Source organism: Quercus suber, unplaced genomic scaffold (assembly GCF_002906115.3).
Source record: "Quercus suber isolate HL8 unplaced genomic scaffold, Cork oak 2.0 scaffold_555, whole genome shotgun sequence".
Taxonomy (NCBI): domain Eukaryota; kingdom Viridiplantae; phylum Streptophyta; class Magnoliopsida; order Fagales; family Fagaceae; genus Quercus; species Quercus suber.
In genome coordinates, this window is record NW_027070003.1 from 332,453 (window position 1) to 352,199 (window position 19,747).

Here is a 19,747-nt window from a genome sequence, read left to right on the forward strand (position 1 = left end):
GGTTCACTGTGTGTGCGCAAAGATGGAGATAAGGATGGTGACTTTAGAGTTTGATAATATCTAAGACTTATGGTTTATTTAACATGATTTGTAAGATTTTTCAGTTGGGTCACTTTTGAATTGCTCTATTTAAGAGGAAATTTAGGTGGGTTTATTGTATTTTTGTTGTATTTTGGGGGTTTCATGAAATGAGTTTTGTAAATTTCATTATTGGTATATAATTGTCTTAATCTAGGTAGTGATCATGCTTGTCTCTGCTTATAGTCTCTCCCTTGTTTGGTCTTGTCTCATTTGAATCTTGTTCATTAGATTGGTTGGTGAGTTGTAGCAAAGGGTGTAATGTCCTGACATGAGTCTTTAGACTCTTTGTATGTTTTTTGAAAAAATACCTGAATTACCAAAAAAGAAAAAAAAAATGAGCCACATATTGCTGAGTGGGAAAATGACAAATAATGTCTTCTATGTTACTTATCAATAGAATTTGGGTTTCCAAGGAAAAGAGATGAAAGGGAAAATTTCTAGAATTTTCAAACTTTGTCAGTTATCAACTTATAACTCTATTGCATTTTCTTTACCCACAATAAACATGATGTTATAATTCACAGAGAGATCATTGTACATGCTAAAAATACTAGTACAACTTTTCAATGAGTTTGTAAAGGGCTTTGACACAAAGTAAGATTATATGGCCAATCCCTGAATTTTGGATCCTAACCAATAGCTCCAATTAATCAATAAACTTGAGGCCAATAATGGCCAACTGTCTTGAGCCCATGCTAAAAAATTCCTGCACTATTGACTGATATTAAAAATTTCCTGCACTAACCAATAGATCTTTTGACTAATATTAAAATTTCTACTTTATGGGTGTGACATATATACGTGTGAATGGGTTCATTGTTTCAAAGAACACTAATTCAGGCCAATGTTTAGTCTATCTTTGTCCAAAAAGTAAGATTTTATCATTCATAGTTTGTCTTTTATTCCATGCTAATATATGCTTCACAGAACTCAAAATTCATTAGATTAACAGCAATATACACCCAACAACTAGAAAGATTGGAAGAACTCAAATAAAAGGTCCGTTTGGATACAACTTAATTTGCTAAAAATTGAAAACTAAAAATACTGTAACAATTTTTAAATGTGTGAATAGTACCGTGAGATCTACTTTTAATGAAAAAGTTGTTGAAAAGTGAAGTTTGTGGGTCTCGTAAACAGTGCATAGAACCCACCAATGTGGCTGAAAGTGAGTTGAAAAGTCAAATAATACAGCTACTGTCATACTTTCAGTTTTGCTGAGCTAAACGCGTGAAAAAAAAAGTAAAACGCGCATTTGCGCAAAACGTAAACGTGAATCCAAACCCACAAAAACTAGTACAACTTCATGAAAATCTATCTACTTCTCTCATCAAAAGATAGAGTAGATACATCTAAATGACAAGGGTTAAAAGCCAATTTTCAAAATTACATGAAAAGTTAGAATCTCGAAATCCATTTTGGGGAAAAAAAAATCAAGAGAAATAAACCTTGAGATCGAGAAACGTAGGATCCGACAATGACTCTAGTGGCTTGCGTGGCAGAACGAATGATTGGACGATGTTGCTGAAACGATTAAGAAATCTCAGCAGAATTCGCTTGAGTGAACAATTGAAAAATCTCGAAATCTATTTTGGGAAAATAGATTTTATTTATTTATTTATTTTTATAGGAAAGGATGAGATTTGGGTTTTAAGTTTGTTCTAAATTAAATTTCAGCAAATCACCCCATAAAACCGATAAAATCTAAAATCAAATTTCAATTAAAAAAAGCAAATCTTATACCGATTAAAACGAAAATCATGACTTTAATCCAAATCTCTAATATCATTATTGGGCCTCCGCCATCTCTGCGCCATCTTTGCCGTCACCAGTGTGATTGCCATCTTTGCCATCACCAGTGTGAAGGCAGAAGAAAGAAAGAAGAAGAATAAGAAGCAACCAAAGTGTAGATGAAAAAAAAAAAAAAAAAAAAAATTCATTAGATTAACAGCAATATACACCCAACAACTAGAAAGATTGGAAGAACTCAAATAAAAGGTCCGTTTGGATACAACTTAATTTGCTAAAAACTGAAAAGTAAAAATACTGTAACAATTTTTAAATGTGTGAATAGTACCGTGAGATCTACTTTTAATGAAAAAATTGCTGAAAAGTGAAGTTTGTGGGTCTCGTAAACAGTGCATAGAACCCACCGATGTGGCTGAAAGTGAGTTAAAAAGTCAAATAATACAACTACTGTCATACTTTCAGTTTTGCTGAGCTAAATGCGTGAAAAAAAAAGAAGTAAAACGCGCATTTGCGCAAAACGTAAACGTGGATCCAAACCCACAAAAACTAGTACAACTTCATGAAAATCTATCTACTTCTCTCATCAAAAGATAGAGTAGATACATCTAAATGACAAGGGTTAAAAGCCAATTTTCAAAATTACATGAAAAGTTAGTATCTCAAAATCCATTTTGGGGAAAAAAAAATCAAGAGAAATAAACCTTGAGATCAAGAAACGTAGGATCCAACAATGACTCTAGTGGCTTGCGTGGCGGAACGAACGATTGGACGATGTTGCTGAAACGATTAAGAAATCTCAGCATAATTCGCTTGAGTGAACAATTGAAAAATCTCGAAATCTATTTTGGGAAAATAGATTTATTTATTTATTTATTTTTATAGGAAAGGATGAGATTTGGGTTTTAAGTTTGTTCTAAATTAAATTTCAGCAAATTACCCCATAAAACCGATAAAATCTAAAATCAAATTTCAAGTAAAAAAAGCAAATCTTATACCGATTAAAACGAAAATCATGACTTTAATCCAAAACTCTAATATCATTATTGGGCCTCCGCCATCTCTGTGCCATATTTGCCATCACCAATGTGAAGGCAGAAGAAAGAAAGAAGAAGAATAAGAAGCAACCAAAGTGAAGAAGAAAGAAAGAAAGAAAAGAAATAGAAAAAAGAAAAAAAGAAAAAAAAGGAAGAAGCAGCTGAGCAAAGGGCCCAGCGTGTAGAAGAAAAGAAAGCAAGAAAAGATAAATGAGGAAAGAGAAAAAAAAAATAAGAGAAGAAAGAAAGAGGAGAAGTATCAGCACGGAGGGAGAAAAAGTAAAGAAAAAAATGATAAAAAGGGTGGTGGAGCATTGTGTGGTCTAACTATGGGTCCCATGTTTACCAAATATATGAAAATGCCTACAACTCAGTTTTCAATAATTTTAGGGGTGTTTGGTATATCTACTCAAACATACTTTTTCAATTTTTAAATAATATTAAATATATTTTTATATTTTTTTTTTATCTACACGTATTTTCACACATGTTTTTAAATAATAAAACACATGTTTTCAAACACATGTACCAAACACTCTTTAAAAACTCTTAAAACTTGTTTTTAATTATAATTACTCTAATCTGTTTGGATATCGCTTATAGTTGAAAACTAAAAATTAAAAATACTATAACAAAATAATTTTTAAATGTGTGAATTGTATCGTAAGACCCAATTTTAACTTAAAATTTATTAAATTTCATACTTGTAGGTCCCACAAATAGTGCATAAGACTAAAAAAAAAAGTCAAACCCAAAAAAGTGCAATCCAAACCCAACCTAACTCAGTTATGAGTTATAAAAACTCAATTCAAAAACTAAGCCTAACAACCTACTTTACTTTTAAGTAGGGCCCACAATTTTTGAGTCTTGGTTATATAACTCAAAGCTCATCAAACCAATCACTCTCCAAGTTTTTTTTTTTTTTTCTTTTAATAAATATTTTTCTTGCTTCTTTTCAATAATTATCGTATGAAGGGCATGATATTTTTTTTCCTTAGAGCATTCACAACGGTGGAATTATAAATTTAGTAATTTGGTACAACAAAAAATTACTTCATCTATTTTACCTACTCATTTTACAAAACATCTAGTAGCAGTGGATCTATTTTAGCTTTCAACATAATAAAATAATATAAATATCACAATAAAATAATATGTCTACTACAAACAACAATCACAACCACCCATAAGGCTATCGCTACCACTATTGCTACCGCCACTGACTCTTCTACCGTTGCCACCACCGCCACATGATAGCAAATAATTGTCTAGTATTAACAACTGATTTTTTAACCCCCAAATTATACTTATACAATTTTATTTACTAAAACAATTTTTTTTTTTTTTGGCACTATTTCTTTTTAACTTTCAACACAAAAAAATAATATATCTATTATAATAAAATAATATATCGACTAATTCTTAAAAAAAAAAAAAATCCACTACAATCAACAACAACTGTCACGCCCCAAACCCGATACCCGAATTTGTGACCATGACCGACATGCTAATATCAAGCTTAAACCTGATATTAACAAGAACCAACTTAATTTTTACAAAACTTTCAGAAAAGCTTTTGCAAAAGCTTCCCTCTTCATTTTCATTCTTGTTTCTTGACTAAAATAATATAACTTTTCACTTGACATTCAGAGCATCTACACTGTACTCAAAGAATAACATAATCCACCAATTACTCAAATCCTAAATTCCACGTAATACATCTTTTAATGCTTTAAGGTATACGCTTTCATTAGATCCTAAAATACACAATGTTACAAATCTAAACATCAAATTGCTAATTTATGATCTATATATATAAAACTAAAACCAGCTCCTTTTAAAACTCGACTAAGGTTCCCTCTGCTCCAAAATAAAACATGCTAACTAAAAGAGTGAAAGGGGTGAGCTACACAGCTCAGTAAAGGTAAGATATATGAGAATTTAATAAGGATGCATGTAAATCAAATCATTTCATTCTATGAATATTCGAATAGGAGAACATTTTTCCTATGCATAGGATTTTATACTATTCATAATAATAGCTTATACGCTCTTCATAGAAAATAATTGTTCTCCTTTTTCCTTATTAGGTTAATATTACCAAAACCTTTCGGACTAAGCTTATTTCATTTCCTACAAAGTTACCATATGTATATTCTCATTACAAAATAATCATTTTAACTCAAATTAGGTAATTAGCAACTTTGTATTAAACTAGAAACATCTTGACCCAATAAGAAAATCTTTCTTTATAAACATTTTCCCGAAAAATATTATAACTTTCATAGTCATAAAATTTTACATTTCATAAAGAACAGTTATCTGATAACTTTTAAATATAACTTTTTCTTTCATCAGAAGCTTTATCTTTATAGCACAACAAAACTTCAGAAACTTTTATCTTTAATGAACAGCTTTTCTTTTCATCAGAAACTTCTTCTTGCCATAAGCTTTTACTTTTCACAATGCATTTAAACAAAATAATTCTCTCATGATTAATAACATAACATAGCTGTTTATAACATATTGGTTAGTCCATATTTGATAAGTCTGTACTTATTTGGGAGGCTTCTAGCACCACGGTGCTAGGCATCCAACATTTCCCACAATGCCAGGTATTCTCGGGATCACATCATAATACATATCTTCCAACCATGGGGGTAGGTTGGCTTCCCCCACAAGTTGGCCGTAACCAACAAGGGATGGGTACAGCAGAGCCAGTCCCACTTATAATGGCCAATCAGATAACATTTTTCATGGAAAGTTAGTAATTAACCCCTACTAGCAGAGTTCAAATCACCAAAGGACATAACCCGAAAACATTTCATACTTTACATCATACTGAAATTTCTTATTTTGCATAATATTTCATAATAATAGCATTTCCATTCTTTTCTTTAAATATCATGTTCGTGGAATTAGTAATAGTATCAATATGCTTAAATCATATACATAAGGTTTCGAAAACTCACGAACATATATTTGTCAGAATAATGATTATATGTCATATGTCTAATCAAAACCTTTTAATGCATAATATACTTTAAAATAACCTCATGACTTACCAAATACTCATATAACTTATCCCTTACCTGAAAGCAGAGGAACCGAGAGCCTAAAGTTGAAGGAGCTTAGACCTGGCGGTTGGTAACACCTAAACCAAAATCAAAACTTATTACTATCCATAATTTCCTTATCATAAAATTACACATTCATCTCAAAGCCTATCTCTTAAAATTAAGAAAATCCTAATCCCACCTCAATGAGGCTCCCACAAACATATTATGCACACATCAACAAATGATGTACCAACCTAAAGAAATACCACCATTCTCATATTTATCTCATAACTCTAGAAGAGCCAGTTTCATTTCAAAGGGTACTTTGAGCTTAGAACAATAATGCATGCATAAATATACATTGTTTTAAGCATTGTCATGTAATCATAAATACTCGTATGGCAACATACAACACGTTGAACAAGACAGCAACATGAAAATGCAATAGAATGATTTAGAACCCCTCCTTTGAGTTCTAAACCTTAAGCCAAGTTATAAAAAAATTAATCTATGATTTAGACATATCAAATGATGAGTGTAATAAATGATAACTCAAATCACTCACCCTAACTTTAGAATTAAATCTTCAAAGTTAGGCATGTCCCTTATTGTTCACTGTTTGTCCCAGCAGCATATACTTAACTTATAAAATGCAAACGGGCCATCAAATCCCATCCAAACCTCATGCAATTTTACAGAGCAAATCCCCTGTATGTCCACTATATACCATAAAAATTTCATAGTCAAATCATAAAATCATAATTTACTAAAAATCATACAATACAGCATACTCAAATCTCTCCTGACAGAATTTCATGCAATTTAGAAATTAAACAATTATTTTTATATTAATCCAAATTCTGTGAGACCACTTCCATAACAACCGTATATATCTTAGCTTACACAGAAAATAACCCTAGCATCCAAATCCACTATATACAATTTAATACATAATTTATCATGCATAAACACAGAATCTGTCACAGTAACAGCTTCACAATATTTTCTTGTAAATTCACAAACAATTATCAAAGGATGTTATTTTCATATGGGGATTTTTATGCACTCATTAAACATGTTAGAAAACACTTATATACAGTCATTTAACCATTTAAAGCAAAATTGAATACCACACAAATCCCAGCAGTAACACCAATAGTACTTATCCTAACTTTTCCTTACTTCCTTAATCATATACCATCATTAATTAGTAAAAACCCATGATGTGCTCTCGTGCTTACGCGCGTAGTAGCAGGTGAGAGTCTTGCAGTTCCTTGCAAGAAGTGAAGTGACCTCCCTTGTGTGAGGCAGCAGTGAGTTGTAGTCGTCTTCAAGTCCTTCTAAGGGGATCGGAGGGAGTTGTTTCAAGAGACAAGACATAAGTGGACAGATAACAAGTTGCCATCTATGGCTGATGAGTTAGAGGAGTTGTGGAAGAAACTAACGTTTACGGAGGAAGAAGACACAGGCATAGAGCTAGATAGCGGAAGCACAAGTGCTGCACGAAAGCTGGGGAAGTATTGCGTTGTGATGAAGATTCTGTCCCAAAGAAGCATTAATGCGGATGCTTTAAGAAAGAATTTAAGGATGTTATGGAAACCTAATAAAGGGATTCAAATTGCTGAACTTGAAGAAGATCTGTTCCTAGTGGAGTTCGGAGATGAGAAAGATAAAAAGAAGGTACTGGACATGTGTCCTTGGAGTTATGAGAAGCAACTAGTCCTCCTTCAGGAGTTCGAAGGGAAGTTGACACCGAAGGAGATTGAAGTAAAATGGGCTCCCTTCTGGGTCCAGATCTACAACCTACCACTGAACAGCAGGACAAGAGAGACAGGGTGGGCCATTGGGTCGTGTTTAGGGTCGGTGCTAGATGTGGATGTTTCAAATTCTGGAGTGCAGTGGGGAAAATGTCTCCGTGTTAGAGTGAGTATTGACATCACGAAGCGACTGGTGCGAGGGAAAAGAATCACAGCTGAAGGAGGCGAGCCTAAATGGGTAAACTTTAAATATGAGAGGTTACCCAATTTTTGTTACAGGTGTGGGCTTCTCAACCATTCCCTAAGAGATTGTAGTGAAGGGCAGGTTTCAGGAGATAAAGACGGAGCAAGCCATTTCCAATATGAGGCCTGGTTAAGGGGGGAGCCCATGAGAAGGGGAGGGAGAGAAGTGGTAACACAGGGAGCAAGAAGAGAAGCTACGGAAAGTAAGGGGGCACCTGTGGGTAGCTCGACAGCCCCGGCGAAGCAGCGAAACACGGTGAATGAAAGAAACATGGTGAAAGAAAGTCCTGAGGAAAGAGGAGGCCACGTGGATGACAAGTCAAATCAAGAGGGCAGTCAAGCCATAGGCGACGTGGGGGTAGTAACCTCTGTTAAGCCTCTGCCAGATGTGTTAGCTGAGAATGGTAAGGTCAAAGAGTTGGTGGGAAAGAAAGAGGAGAAAGAAGCTGTTTTGGGGAGAGTTGGTGAGGAAAAGCTTGCTGCAAAGTCCGATTTTACGGAGGGGATGCAGTGGGAAACTGCATTGGGTCAGAGGTCCCAGCTAATCTCTGAGGGGAATTTGGCGCCAAAGAACGAAGTTAAAATGAAGGTCATTGGGCCAGCAGAGGAGAATCCAATTCCAGGCCCGTTAGCTATGTGTTATGATGAGAAAACGGGCTGGACTTCCGAGACCTTGGGCCCAGTGAGTAGGCATTGGAAGAGGCTGGCTAGGGAAATAAATAAGGGGGCTGTTCAGGAGAGTATAAGCCCAAGTAACCCCAAAAGGGTTGGCCCAACACCCCTTCAAGAGCTTGATCCAAACTCAGCATGTCAAAAACGCAGAAAAGGAAAAAATGAAGGAGACAAAGAAACAAATGGTAAGGAGAATAGGGTTTGCGGTGTGGCGATGGCTGCTGAGCAGCACCGCCGAGCCAAATGAGTTTGCTAGCTTGGAATTGCCGAGGATTAGGGTCGTCCTTGGCAGTTCGGACACTCGCCGATGAGGTGAGGACAAAAGACCCTCTTCTGGTTTTCCTATCGAAGACGAAAGCCGGAACGAATCGGATTAAAGGCATTCAGAGCAAGATTGAGTATACTCAGGGGATTATAGTTCCAAGCGACGGTCGTAGTGGGGGTTTGGCGTTGTTGTGGAGAGAAGGCACCGAGGTTCACTTCAAGAGCTGTTCGAACTCGCACATTGACGTCGAGATCCATGACAAGTTTGCTCCAACTCCGTGGCGTGCAACTGGGTTTTATGGCCAACCCGATGCAGCTAAAAGGTATATTTCGTGGGAACTTTTAGAAGTGTTGAAAGTGCAAAGTCCATTACCATGGGTGGTGTTTGGGGATTTCAATGAAATTTCCCAACCTGATGAAAAGCTTGGCGGCCCAGAAAGAGATGCTCGACAAATGGAAGAATTTAGGGAGTGCCTAAGTAGATGCGGCCTGGTGGATTTGGGTTTTGTTGGGCAACGGTACACTTGGTGTAATGGAAGGGCAGGGGAGCAGAGAACTAAGCTCAAACTGGACAGGATGGTGGCAAGTGAGAACTGGCTGAAAAGCTTCCCGAATGCAAGTGTTCATCATGTAAGTATGTCTATCTCTGACCATTGCTTGTTATCTCTTTACCTTCACCGGAGAAAGCCATGTAAACCGGCTCGGAAGAGGTTTTTCTTTGAGGCTATGTGGACAAGGGAGGCAGGGTGTAGAGAGCTCATTGAGGAAGTATGGGATCCGGTGGGGAGAGATAGCAGGTCAATGATCATGGACCGTCTAAAGAGTTGTCAAGAGCAATTGAGCAAGTGGAATTGGAGGGTGTTTGGAAATGTTAATAAGACCTTGAAGCAGAAGAAAGATCAACTTCAACATCTTGAAGCCGTGGATGATAGGCTGGATAAAGCCGAAGAAATTCAGGGGCTGAAAAAAGAGATAAATGAGATCCAAATACGAGAGGAGATTATGTGGAATCAGAGGGCTAGAGTGTTGTGGCTAAAGTGGGGAGATCGAAATATGAAATTTTTCCATGCTACAGCTAGCCAGAGAGGAGAAGAAAAAATAGAATTGATGGTTTGCAAAACCTGTAAGGGGAGTGGATGGAGGATCAGGAGAGTATTGAAAACACAATCTTAGATTACTTTGCGAAGATTTTCACATCTGATAACCCCTCAAATTTTGATGCAAGCCTGGGTGCTATCTCCAACCGGGTCACTGCGGCAATGAACGAGGAGCTGCTGGCAGTATTCAGGGTAGAAGAGGTTTGGAACGCTTTACACCAGATGCACCCCACAAAAGCCCCGGGCCCCAACGGTATGTCTCCCATCTTTTACCAACATTATTGGGATATCATAGGCCCTGATGTAGTAAGCACTGTATTAGAAGTTTTAAATTCTGGTGTATTACCTGGTACTCTCAATGAAACTTATATATGTCTTATCCCTAAGGTAGCTTCACCACAGAAGATTACGGAGTTTAGACCGATAAGCTTATGTAATGTAGTGTACAAAATTATCTCTAAAGTGCTTGCAAATAGATTAAAAAGAATAATAAAGGAGGTAGTTGACGAATCTCAAAGTGCATTCGTGCCGGGCAGATCAATAATTGACAACGTGCTTGTGGCCTTTGAGACTATGCACTGCATTGACCAGAAAAGGAAGGGAAAGGAAGCTCTAATGGCAGTAAAGCTCGATATGAGCAAGGCATATGACCGTGTCGAATGGGCCTACTTGGAAGCTACAATGAGGAAAATGGGGTTTCATGAGAGGTGGATTTCACTTATGATGATGTGTGTTAGTACAGTATCCTACTCGGTCCTGATAAACGGGGAGCCAAAAGGAAAGATTATCCCTTCAAGGGGTCTTCGGCAAGGGGATCCAATCTCCCCGTATTTATTTCTGCTGTTTGCAGAAGGTTTATCGGCTTTGTTGAAAAAGGCGGAAAAGGAGGGCTGTATTAAAGGTGTGGCGGTGTGTAGAGGTGCGCCGAGTGTCTCTCACTTGCTATTTGCCGATGATAGTATTATCTTTTGCCGGGCTTCTATGTTGGAGTGTGAAAGGGTCTTGAAAGTGTTGGAGGACTACGAACGGGATTCGGGTCAGAAAGTAAATAAAGAAAAAACAGCCCTATACTTCAGCGAGAATACTAGCAGGGAGGTACAAGACCAGGTCAAGCACAGGTTTGGGGCTGAGATTGTCAGACATCATGAGAAATACCTGGGACTGCCACCACTAGTCGGAAGGGGGAAGAGGAAAGCCTTCAACCGAATTAAGGATCAGGTGGGAAGGAAAATAGCAGGGTGGAAGGGAAAGCTCTTATCCAATGCAGGCAGAGAAATTCTTATAAAAGCTGTAGCACAAGCTACTCCTACATACACGATGAGTGTGTTCAAACTTCCGGACTCCCTGTGCAAGGATTTGAATTCAATGATGAGTAATTTCTGGTGGGGTCAAAAAGGAAGGGAAAGGAGGCTGGCATGGGTATCCTGGGAGAAATTATGCAAGCCAAAGTCCGAGGGTGGTGTGGGGTTCCGGGACCTAAAGGCGTTCAATTTAGCACTTCTAGCAAAACAAGGTTGGAGAATCCAGGCAATGGCCAAAAAGTTAACATTTGGGAGGATAGGTGGTCCCAAGACCGGTTTCCTTCAAAGTAATCAGGCCTCGAGAGTTCAGGATGTGAAGTGATGGTCTCGGATCTCATTGAAGCAGATAGGAGTGCTGGATGTGCTAAGGTCAGAAGCAGTTTACTTCCACATGATGCAGAGCTAGTGTGGGCATACCAATCAGTTATAGGCTGCCTGAGACTCAGTTATATGGCCTGGACCTCAAATGGAAAAATTTCAGTGAAGAGTGCTTACGGGTAGCACAGAGATGCCTTAAGGAGAGCGACTAGATTGACTTGGGTAACAACTCTAATAATGCGAGGATGAAAACTCTTTGGAGGATGGTTTGGAATTTGGAGTGTCCAAATAAAATTAAACACTTCATGTGGAGAGCCTGCAAGGACACTCCCTACCAGGAATAGACTAAAGGGGAGGTGTTGCTGTGAGACGTGTGCGCTGTGTGGCTCTAGTGAGACATCGGGCATATCCTGTGGACTGCAAATTTGCAAAGAGGTATGGAGCGAAACAAAAATCAAGCTCCCAGCTCTGCCGAACCTGTGACTGAGTTGTGACTTTAGTGTGGAGTTATGGACTCTCACCCAAATGTTAATTGGGTGCTGTTGCAGTAACCCGTGGAACTTGTGGAATAACAGAAATTCGGTGATCCATGTGGACAAAGCAAAGGGCTGGTTGGGCTTATCAAAGCTGCAGCTGCTTATGCTGAAGAGATTAAAGGCGAAAGGACCATTCAGAGGAATGTTTATCCAATTGCTGTACAATGTTGGTCCCTCCGAAGCAAGGCTGGTACAAAGTTAATACGGATGAGCAGTGTTCAGAGAGTCAGGAGTTGTGGCATTGGGTGGTAGTTAGAAATGAAGAGGGTCTGATCATGGGAGCACTGAGCAGAGACTGGAGCTCCTTGGGGGCGCTGGAAGTGGAGGCTAAAGCTGTAGAAGAAGGTGTCCAATTTGCAAGGGACCTTAGCCTGGGTCAGTAATATTTGAAAGTGATTCTTTGATGTGACTAGCGCATTCGCGAACAGGGCATGATGCAAAGTAGAGTCCAAAAAGTTGTTGAAGGTACAAGACTGGCTGAATTGTTTTGAAGCGTGGGAGATGGCTCACACACGAAGAAGCTGCAACTCAGCGGCTCACATCATGGCAAGACATGCCAAGTTTGTACATGAGTGCGATATTTGGGTGGAAGACACGCCACCTATGATTGTAAACCAAGTGCAAAATGATGTAAACTGTATGGCTCACATTCTGGTTAATGAAGTTTAAGTTGAGAATCAAAAAAAAAAAAAAAAAATGCAATGACATTTTGACAAAAAGAAACTATGGCAGTCCTGTAAGCAATTTGTAGACAGGAAGATTCATTTGTATCATGGGATAACTTCTCAGACCAAAAAAAAATCAAGCTTACCACAGGCCTAATAGGAAACTATAGAGTCTATGTATTAAGGGCTGCACTTGATGTAAATTATAAAATTTAAATTGAAAAAAAAAAGTATATGTATGCCAAAGAAATGAATATATATATATATATATATATCAACAAACATGACCTGTAATAGAAAGAAAGACGATGACTTCCCAATCCCAAACCACCATCATTAGAATCCTTGCAATCAGAGTTACCAACTTACCATGAGCTATACATTCTGTCTTTCAATCCTCGAAAGCTGTCCAACAAAAGCTGCAAGTATCAAATTGCATCATATTTTGTGACATTTAGAACTTCAAAACTACTATAACATACAAAACAAATAATGTGAAAGCCTCTAGCATGCCTTCAACATGCATGAACCGGCCATAATCTGAATAGGAGTCTGAGTTTCTAATTTCTTTATCTGTTTAAAGATTGTTATGGTCAATAGACATAAAATTTAGCAGGGCAGTTACACTTTAGGATTCAAATTGCAGCAGGACCTTTATTTTTTAAAGCCAAGTTTTCAAACTAACCTGAACTAAGCAAAGTACATCAAAAAATTGAAATCCAACAAAACCAAAGATGAAATATCATGGAGAAAAGTCCAAAAATAAACATAAAAACTGAAGAAAAACAAAAAACATTCATAGCAAAAACAAAAGCTGAAGAAAATGGGTCTCTTTCCAAATTGACTCACTCCCAAGTAAAGCAAAAAAGAAAAAGAAAAAACATTTCAAAAAAAGAACACACCATTTCAGAAAAAGAAGAAAGTAGACTGAACAGAGAAAGCTCATGTAAAAAAGCCAAACTTCATTAAAACAATTTATACTGAAACATCTTCACAAGCACCTTGTAGGCAATCTGTCAAAAACAAAATTGCATGATTTAAGCCTATCAATTCCAATCCTATATTGTTAAAATATGTTTAACTAGAATGAAACTAGTAATGGCAATGAAATTTTGACAAAAAAACTCACATATCATTGGTGTCCTGTAAACAATCTTGTGGACACGGAAGAATGGAAGATTCATTTGCATCAACTAAGCTTTTACCAGCACTTTGAGAGACCATTTCTAAGCTCGTTCCCAACTTTGTACCAATCCTGCAAGCGCATATGTGAAACAAAAGGAAGATACATTTAGAGTGTAGAAGCTGTCAGCCTATATATCAAGGTCTGCACTAAAGTAAATTTTGAAGGCAAAATTGAAAACAAAAAAGACTTGTAAGAAAGAAAGACGATGATTACATGTACCTAGGAGCAAAATAATTGGTAAACTCCCGGAGCTACAATGAGCCAAACATCCTTTTATCTTTGAATCCTCTTTGAGTGTGGTACATCATTGATGCTGCAGCTTTCACTGGGAGGAGCCATCATTTCTCTGATATCTTCAATGTCTTGCTCGTATACCATTCGAAATCCACATTTCTTAACCTCTAAGCATGGGTTGTCACAATCTTCAAATCTAACTTCCATCTGAATGATCTTATTCTCTTCAATTTGACTCAATACTGCTTTAGCATTCTCATCAAAACATTCAGGGTGAAAATAGAGCAGCCAAAGGTGAAGTGATCCAATCCGAGCAAACTTATAGCTAAAGATTGCGGATTCCCAGAGATTTTTTTTTTTTTGGTTAAAAGATTCCCAGAGATTAATTGATGATTGCAGTCTCTCAGATCCAATATATCTGAAGACCAAAGACTTTCAAACGTGGAAGTTTTAGAATTTGGGCTTAAAAGCCCAAGACTTTCAAGCTGATTCCATTTTTCAGCTGATAGGCTTAGGTTTTATTTACACTTCTTTCACAAGTTGTTAAGAAAATTTTGTCAATGATTATTCGGTTTTATAGTTTCAATAGGGTTGGATTTCTTTTGTCTTAATATTTCAAGGGCCTTCTTTGAGGTGGGACAAAAAAAATACAAAACCCACCTATATTTTTTTCCTTAAAAATTTATCATTTTACAATTTTAAGACATTTTTATACAATTTTGGAAGCCTTTTACGTATACAAATTGGGGGCCTTAAGACCCTTTAAAAATATTTTTGTACAAGTAGGGTCTTGAGTTGAGCTTGATTAATATGAGCATATTCAAAATAGATCGGTTATGTCATTATGTGTTTAATGACTCTCATAGATCAACGACCTATATATAGGGATGGATAAACCCAATAAGTAATGGGTACCCTACCCAACCTAACCCAACCCAATCCAAAAATGTTGGGTATTACTGTATTGCATGGTTCATCATGGATAAAGATAATAGGGTTGAATTTTTGCCCGAACCCGAAATTCACGGGTCGAGTTTAGATATTACCTGAACTTGATCCATACTATTGAAAAACAAAATTCCTAAAACAACTTGTTTCTAGCCTTTTGGCCGAGGGGTACTCTTTGGCTGTCATCAAAGCTTTGAAAGAGTTTGAATACCCTTTATCTCCACTAGGCCTTTTGCTGGAAGATGTAAGAATGTCCTCACAAAAATTTGACACAATGCTTTACTCTCATACAAAAAGAGAAGGCAATTCCATAGCACATAGTCTGACTAGACATGCTATTAGCATATTGGATTTTTTAGTATGGATGGAGGATACTCCACCACACATTCAAAACTTTGTACAAGCTGATTTGGCTTCATTCAGTTAATAAAGTTCATGTCTTCATTCTCAAAAAAAAAAAAAAAAAAACTTGTTTCTAGCTTGCTCCCTTCAAGTTCTCTCTTCGGCCTCTCCACAAAGCAATAAAACAAACAAATTCAAAGCAATAAAAAGAAGCAGAAAAAATTTTCAAGCAGAATGGAGAGCAAAACATACCCAAAAAATATTCTCAAAAAAAGAAAAAAAATCAATTAGAACACTAATAAAAGGTAATATCTATCTCCCTCACTCATCTCACCTGTGATGCTTCCAAGTTCATGTTGGTTATATTGATACAGACAATCATTTTCATACGCATACACATAGCAATCTGCACTTAATACTTGTTTTACATATATTTTAGCCTGTACACATTACACACGACCATGAAATTACATGCACATACAATCTTATCTCTTCACATTTACATAATCTGAAAGAGAGAGGGTGGTTGGATAGAAATGTCCAGAAGCTGAAGTAAGAGAACTGGTTTAAGTGAGATATGTGGGTTTGCCCAGCCCACTTAGGTGAGGATTTAGACCCTACCTAATTTGTTAGGTCCAACCCAAGATAGCTCTAAGCCGAACCAAAACTTAGTCTAGTCCACTCCTTTTTTTATAGAAGCCCAGTTTTCCAAACTTATCTCTTACACTCACAACAATCAACCAAGTTAATTTCAAACCCTCTTAAGCCCAATCCAAATACAATACTTAGAAAATCATGTTTAAATATTTTTTTAGTATTAAAAAAAAAAAAAAAAAAAAAAACTGGGTTTGAGTTGGTTTAGGTATCTATGGGTAAAATGTTTTGTTTGGGTTTGAGTAAACTCAAGCCAAACTTGATGGTGTTGGCAAATCCGTGTTGCACTCTGGCCTAAGCTTGATGGTGGCCATGGATAGACATCAAAGTGGGGTTAATATTTCAAGTTTGCATTGAAACACTAGTATTAGATTAGGAGAAAGAAGCCAAGATTCCTGTAATACAAGGACCTTCATACGTTTTTAACATGTCCAAGGTTTAGAATTTAAATCCCTCCTTTTTTTAACTATTGATTTATTTATATATATATATTATATATAAATATTTTAAATGATAGTAAGGTCATCAATGGCCGGCGGGCCGACCCGGCCCATTTTTACTGTGCCCAGGGCACAATGGCTGGGCATAATGGCTATTAACTAATAATGGCCGGGTCGGCTGGGCCGAAAGAGGAAACCTTAGCCCGTGACCCTGCCCATGGGCAACCCATTTTTTAGCGAGTTGGCTATCGGGTGAGCCTAATGGTCACCCATGGGCTTGTTAGCATATTATTTTATTATTTATAAAGAAAGAATCAATTTTTATAAGGAAATAATGAATCTATTTTAAAGGAAAGAATTAAATAATTTAATACTTAATTACAAATTTTTTACAGTCAAATCTATTTATTTTTTGTTTTGTTGATGAAAACCTATTTAATTTTTTATTTATTAAGGCTTTAAATAGTTTTTTTTTTTTTATCTTAATAAAAAAAAAAGTCAAATGGTTAATTCAAATTTGATAGACTACTAGAAAAATATATATTTAGTAAACTAAGTTTAGCACAATTACTTTGGTATCTTAATGGTTGAGGGATCTCTTAAGAAATTCCTCTATGATATCTCAAGATCAATCCTTCATACACTTCTTATATATTTTTGTTATGAATTATGAGTTATTAAACTGGGCTAATGGGTTAGGCCAACGGGCTGGGCAACGGGTTGGGCTACTGGGCTAGCCCACCGGGTACCCATGGGCATAAAAACTAGCCCATGGCCTGAACCACTGGGCTAGTGGGCTACCCATGGGCCTCAATAACAACGGGCTGGGCCGCCCATTAGCCCGGTGGGCCGTCGGGTTTCTGGGTCGAGCTATGGGCCATGGGCTATTTGATGACCCTTAAATGATAGTTTAGTAAACTTGTATGTGAGGTGGTAGTTTTGTCATTTAACTTTCTAATAGTCAAATCTAATAGTCACATGCAAAGCATGTGATTGTTAAACTTAACATCTAGATGGATTATGAGTTGCAAATTGTTAGGGTTCATTTATGTGATTGATTATAGGTTTTTGTACATGTTTTTTATGTACCCAATAATTTTGGGTAGATTTATGCAATTAAAGGAATATTTAAAGGAATTTTGGGTAGATTTTTTAAGTACCCCCTTATATTCAAGGAATTTTTTTTTTTTTTAATTTTCAATTCTTAATTTATGCACATTTTAAACCTTATATTTTAATGTTAGTTTATGAGGAAATCATATTTAAACTTTGATTATTATTTAGAGCCCAAATATTAATCATAGCTAATCAATTTTAGACTAATCTACCAATTAACTCTAAATTAAATTAATTAATCAATTAACATAAGCATGAGTGATAACACAAGGCACAAGTGGAACTCCAATTACACCGCTAATACTATCTAAATTACACAATTCTTGAAGCATAATCTTATTTGTATTACATATCAAGAAGATTTTCTTAGAAGGGACAACAAGCATAATTTAATTACTTTTCGGTAATAAAAACCAAAACTAAAACAACAACAACCAAGTCTTAGTCTCAAAATTTTAGGGTCAACTATAAATCCTCAACAGACCAACTAGAATCAGCCACATGTATAGAGATAATTTCTCACAGGAAGCAGCCAAGAAACTCCATACTCCATATTTTCTAGTTCATGCTTTCTAGTTCTAACTTCCAAATCTTGATGAGAGATCTGACAAATTGGAAATGACTAAATCAAATTCAAATTACAATATGGGTTTTATGAAGATATGTATAAACACTTATTTTTGTAGTATCTTAAAGGTAAATACATTATCCCAAACAAAGACATTATCTTAAGGGTCAATTACAGAAATCGAAAAGCCTTAAAAAAACCAAAAATACCTGCTTTCTTACCCTTGAGAGAAGCCCATCTTCCTAATCACGGAATGGTGTGATATCAATGTTCAACTGTTGCTTCCCCTTGCTTACTCTCTATGAGATATCAACAAAGAACATCCAGGTCAATATAGAGTTTTGGCGTTTCAATCCGGTAAATAATTTGAAAAACAAAATAAGTCAGCCAATTTCTTGTTAATTTCATTTGGGATGCGAAGAATCAGTAAGATTGTATAAACCATCAATGTTACATGAGACATCAGATGGATCCTTCTCAACATTTGCACGTGTACACTTCCTTGGTTCAATACAATGAAAAGCAGTTGACATTTCTACAAAAATTATCATGTTGAAGACAGAAAATCAAACAAAAGTTTACATCCATTTTGAAGATTCACTGGAAACAAGTCCCAAAATAAAACGCAAACGGCCACACACTTGAGACAATCGGAGACCAACAATAAATAAATAGTGAGGCCATTAATTTATAAGCAACATAACATGGACCGCGTGTGGAAATTATAAAAGAAATTAAAAAGAAAAAAAATTAATTTGCCTCTTCTGGAAGAGATTGCTGGGCCACAAACTATCTGATGCTCAAGTGAAGAGTCCAGCAGAGAGAAGAAAGCATACACGGATGGATAAAGAACAGTGGAAGATTCAATCACAACTTGTAGAAATTGAGAACCTTAGGTATCAGCCAACACAACACAACAATAATCGAAATTTTCAAGTGAAAGCCATTTATGTTTTCCCCTTCCCTTTTCAAGGCTAACTTTGTTTCAAAGTGGTCAAAGGCAAAAGGCGACATTAAGACCATGGTTTTCAGACCCGGACCGTTCATTGAACCGTAAAAGAGAGAGGTTCAAGATTTTTAAGGTCGAACCGAGGTCGAACCGGGGTCGAACCGTGATGACGTCATAATTACTTAAATAATTATTTTAAATATATATAAAAACATTAAATTAATAAAAAAATAGAAAAATTAACTAAAATAATCCAAAACAAATATAGATAGTATTTTTTATAACATAACTTTCATAATACAAATAAAAATTATAAAATTCTAAAAAGCAATAGCTATTGAGTTTCTAAATTATTTTTAAGTCATGATAAAGCATAGTTTAGTACACAATAATTTTTATTTTTTATGCAACCCAATAAAATAGTTAAGAGACAAATGAATTTATTTGCACATGGCCAAGCCCATTTGATTGCCCATCATTTTTTTTCCTAAGTCTATTTGAATAGTCATTGTTCACCATTTATTATGAATTTAT

The 19,747-nt window shown here is 36.2% G+C and overlaps 1 protein-coding gene and 2 long non-coding RNA genes across 3 annotated transcripts; 1 reads left to right on the forward strand and 2 right to left on the reverse strand.

The window, feature by feature from the left end:
• Positions 1–4,414: 4,414 nt before the first annotated feature.
• On the reverse strand, positions 4,415–7,122 carry LOC112029588 (uncharacterized). Its single transcript, XR_010625305.1, has 3 exons — positions 6,489–7,122; positions 5,957–6,018; positions 4,415–4,748 (listed from the first exon to the last, which is right to left on the reverse strand). It is a non-coding gene; the product is annotated as an uncharacterized LOC112029588 (long non-coding RNA).
• A 1,716-nt stretch (positions 7,123–8,838) lies between these two features.
• On the forward strand, positions 8,839–10,032 carry LOC111986137 (uncharacterized). Its single transcript, XM_024017764.1, has one exon. The coding sequence runs from the start codon at positions 8,839–8,841 to the stop codon at positions 10,030–10,032; it is 1,194 nt and encodes a 397-aa protein (XP_023873532.1).
• Positions 10,033–12,420: 2,388 nt separating this feature from the next.
• LOC112030132 (uncharacterized) lies at positions 12,421–14,715 on the reverse strand. Its single transcript, XR_010625303.1, has 3 exons — positions 14,182–14,715; positions 13,906–14,031; positions 12,421–13,195 (listed from the first exon to the last, which is right to left on the reverse strand). It is a non-coding gene; the product is annotated as an uncharacterized LOC112030132 (long non-coding RNA).
• Between the last annotated feature and the right edge of the window lie 5,032 nt (positions 14,716–19,747).

Bases quoted from the DNA above. Each gene is read 5' to 3' on its own strand.
- LOC111986137 (XM_024017764.1), top strand. From the start codon at position 8,839: ATGAGTTTGCTAGCTTGGAATTGCCGAGGATTAGGGTCGTCCTTGGCA.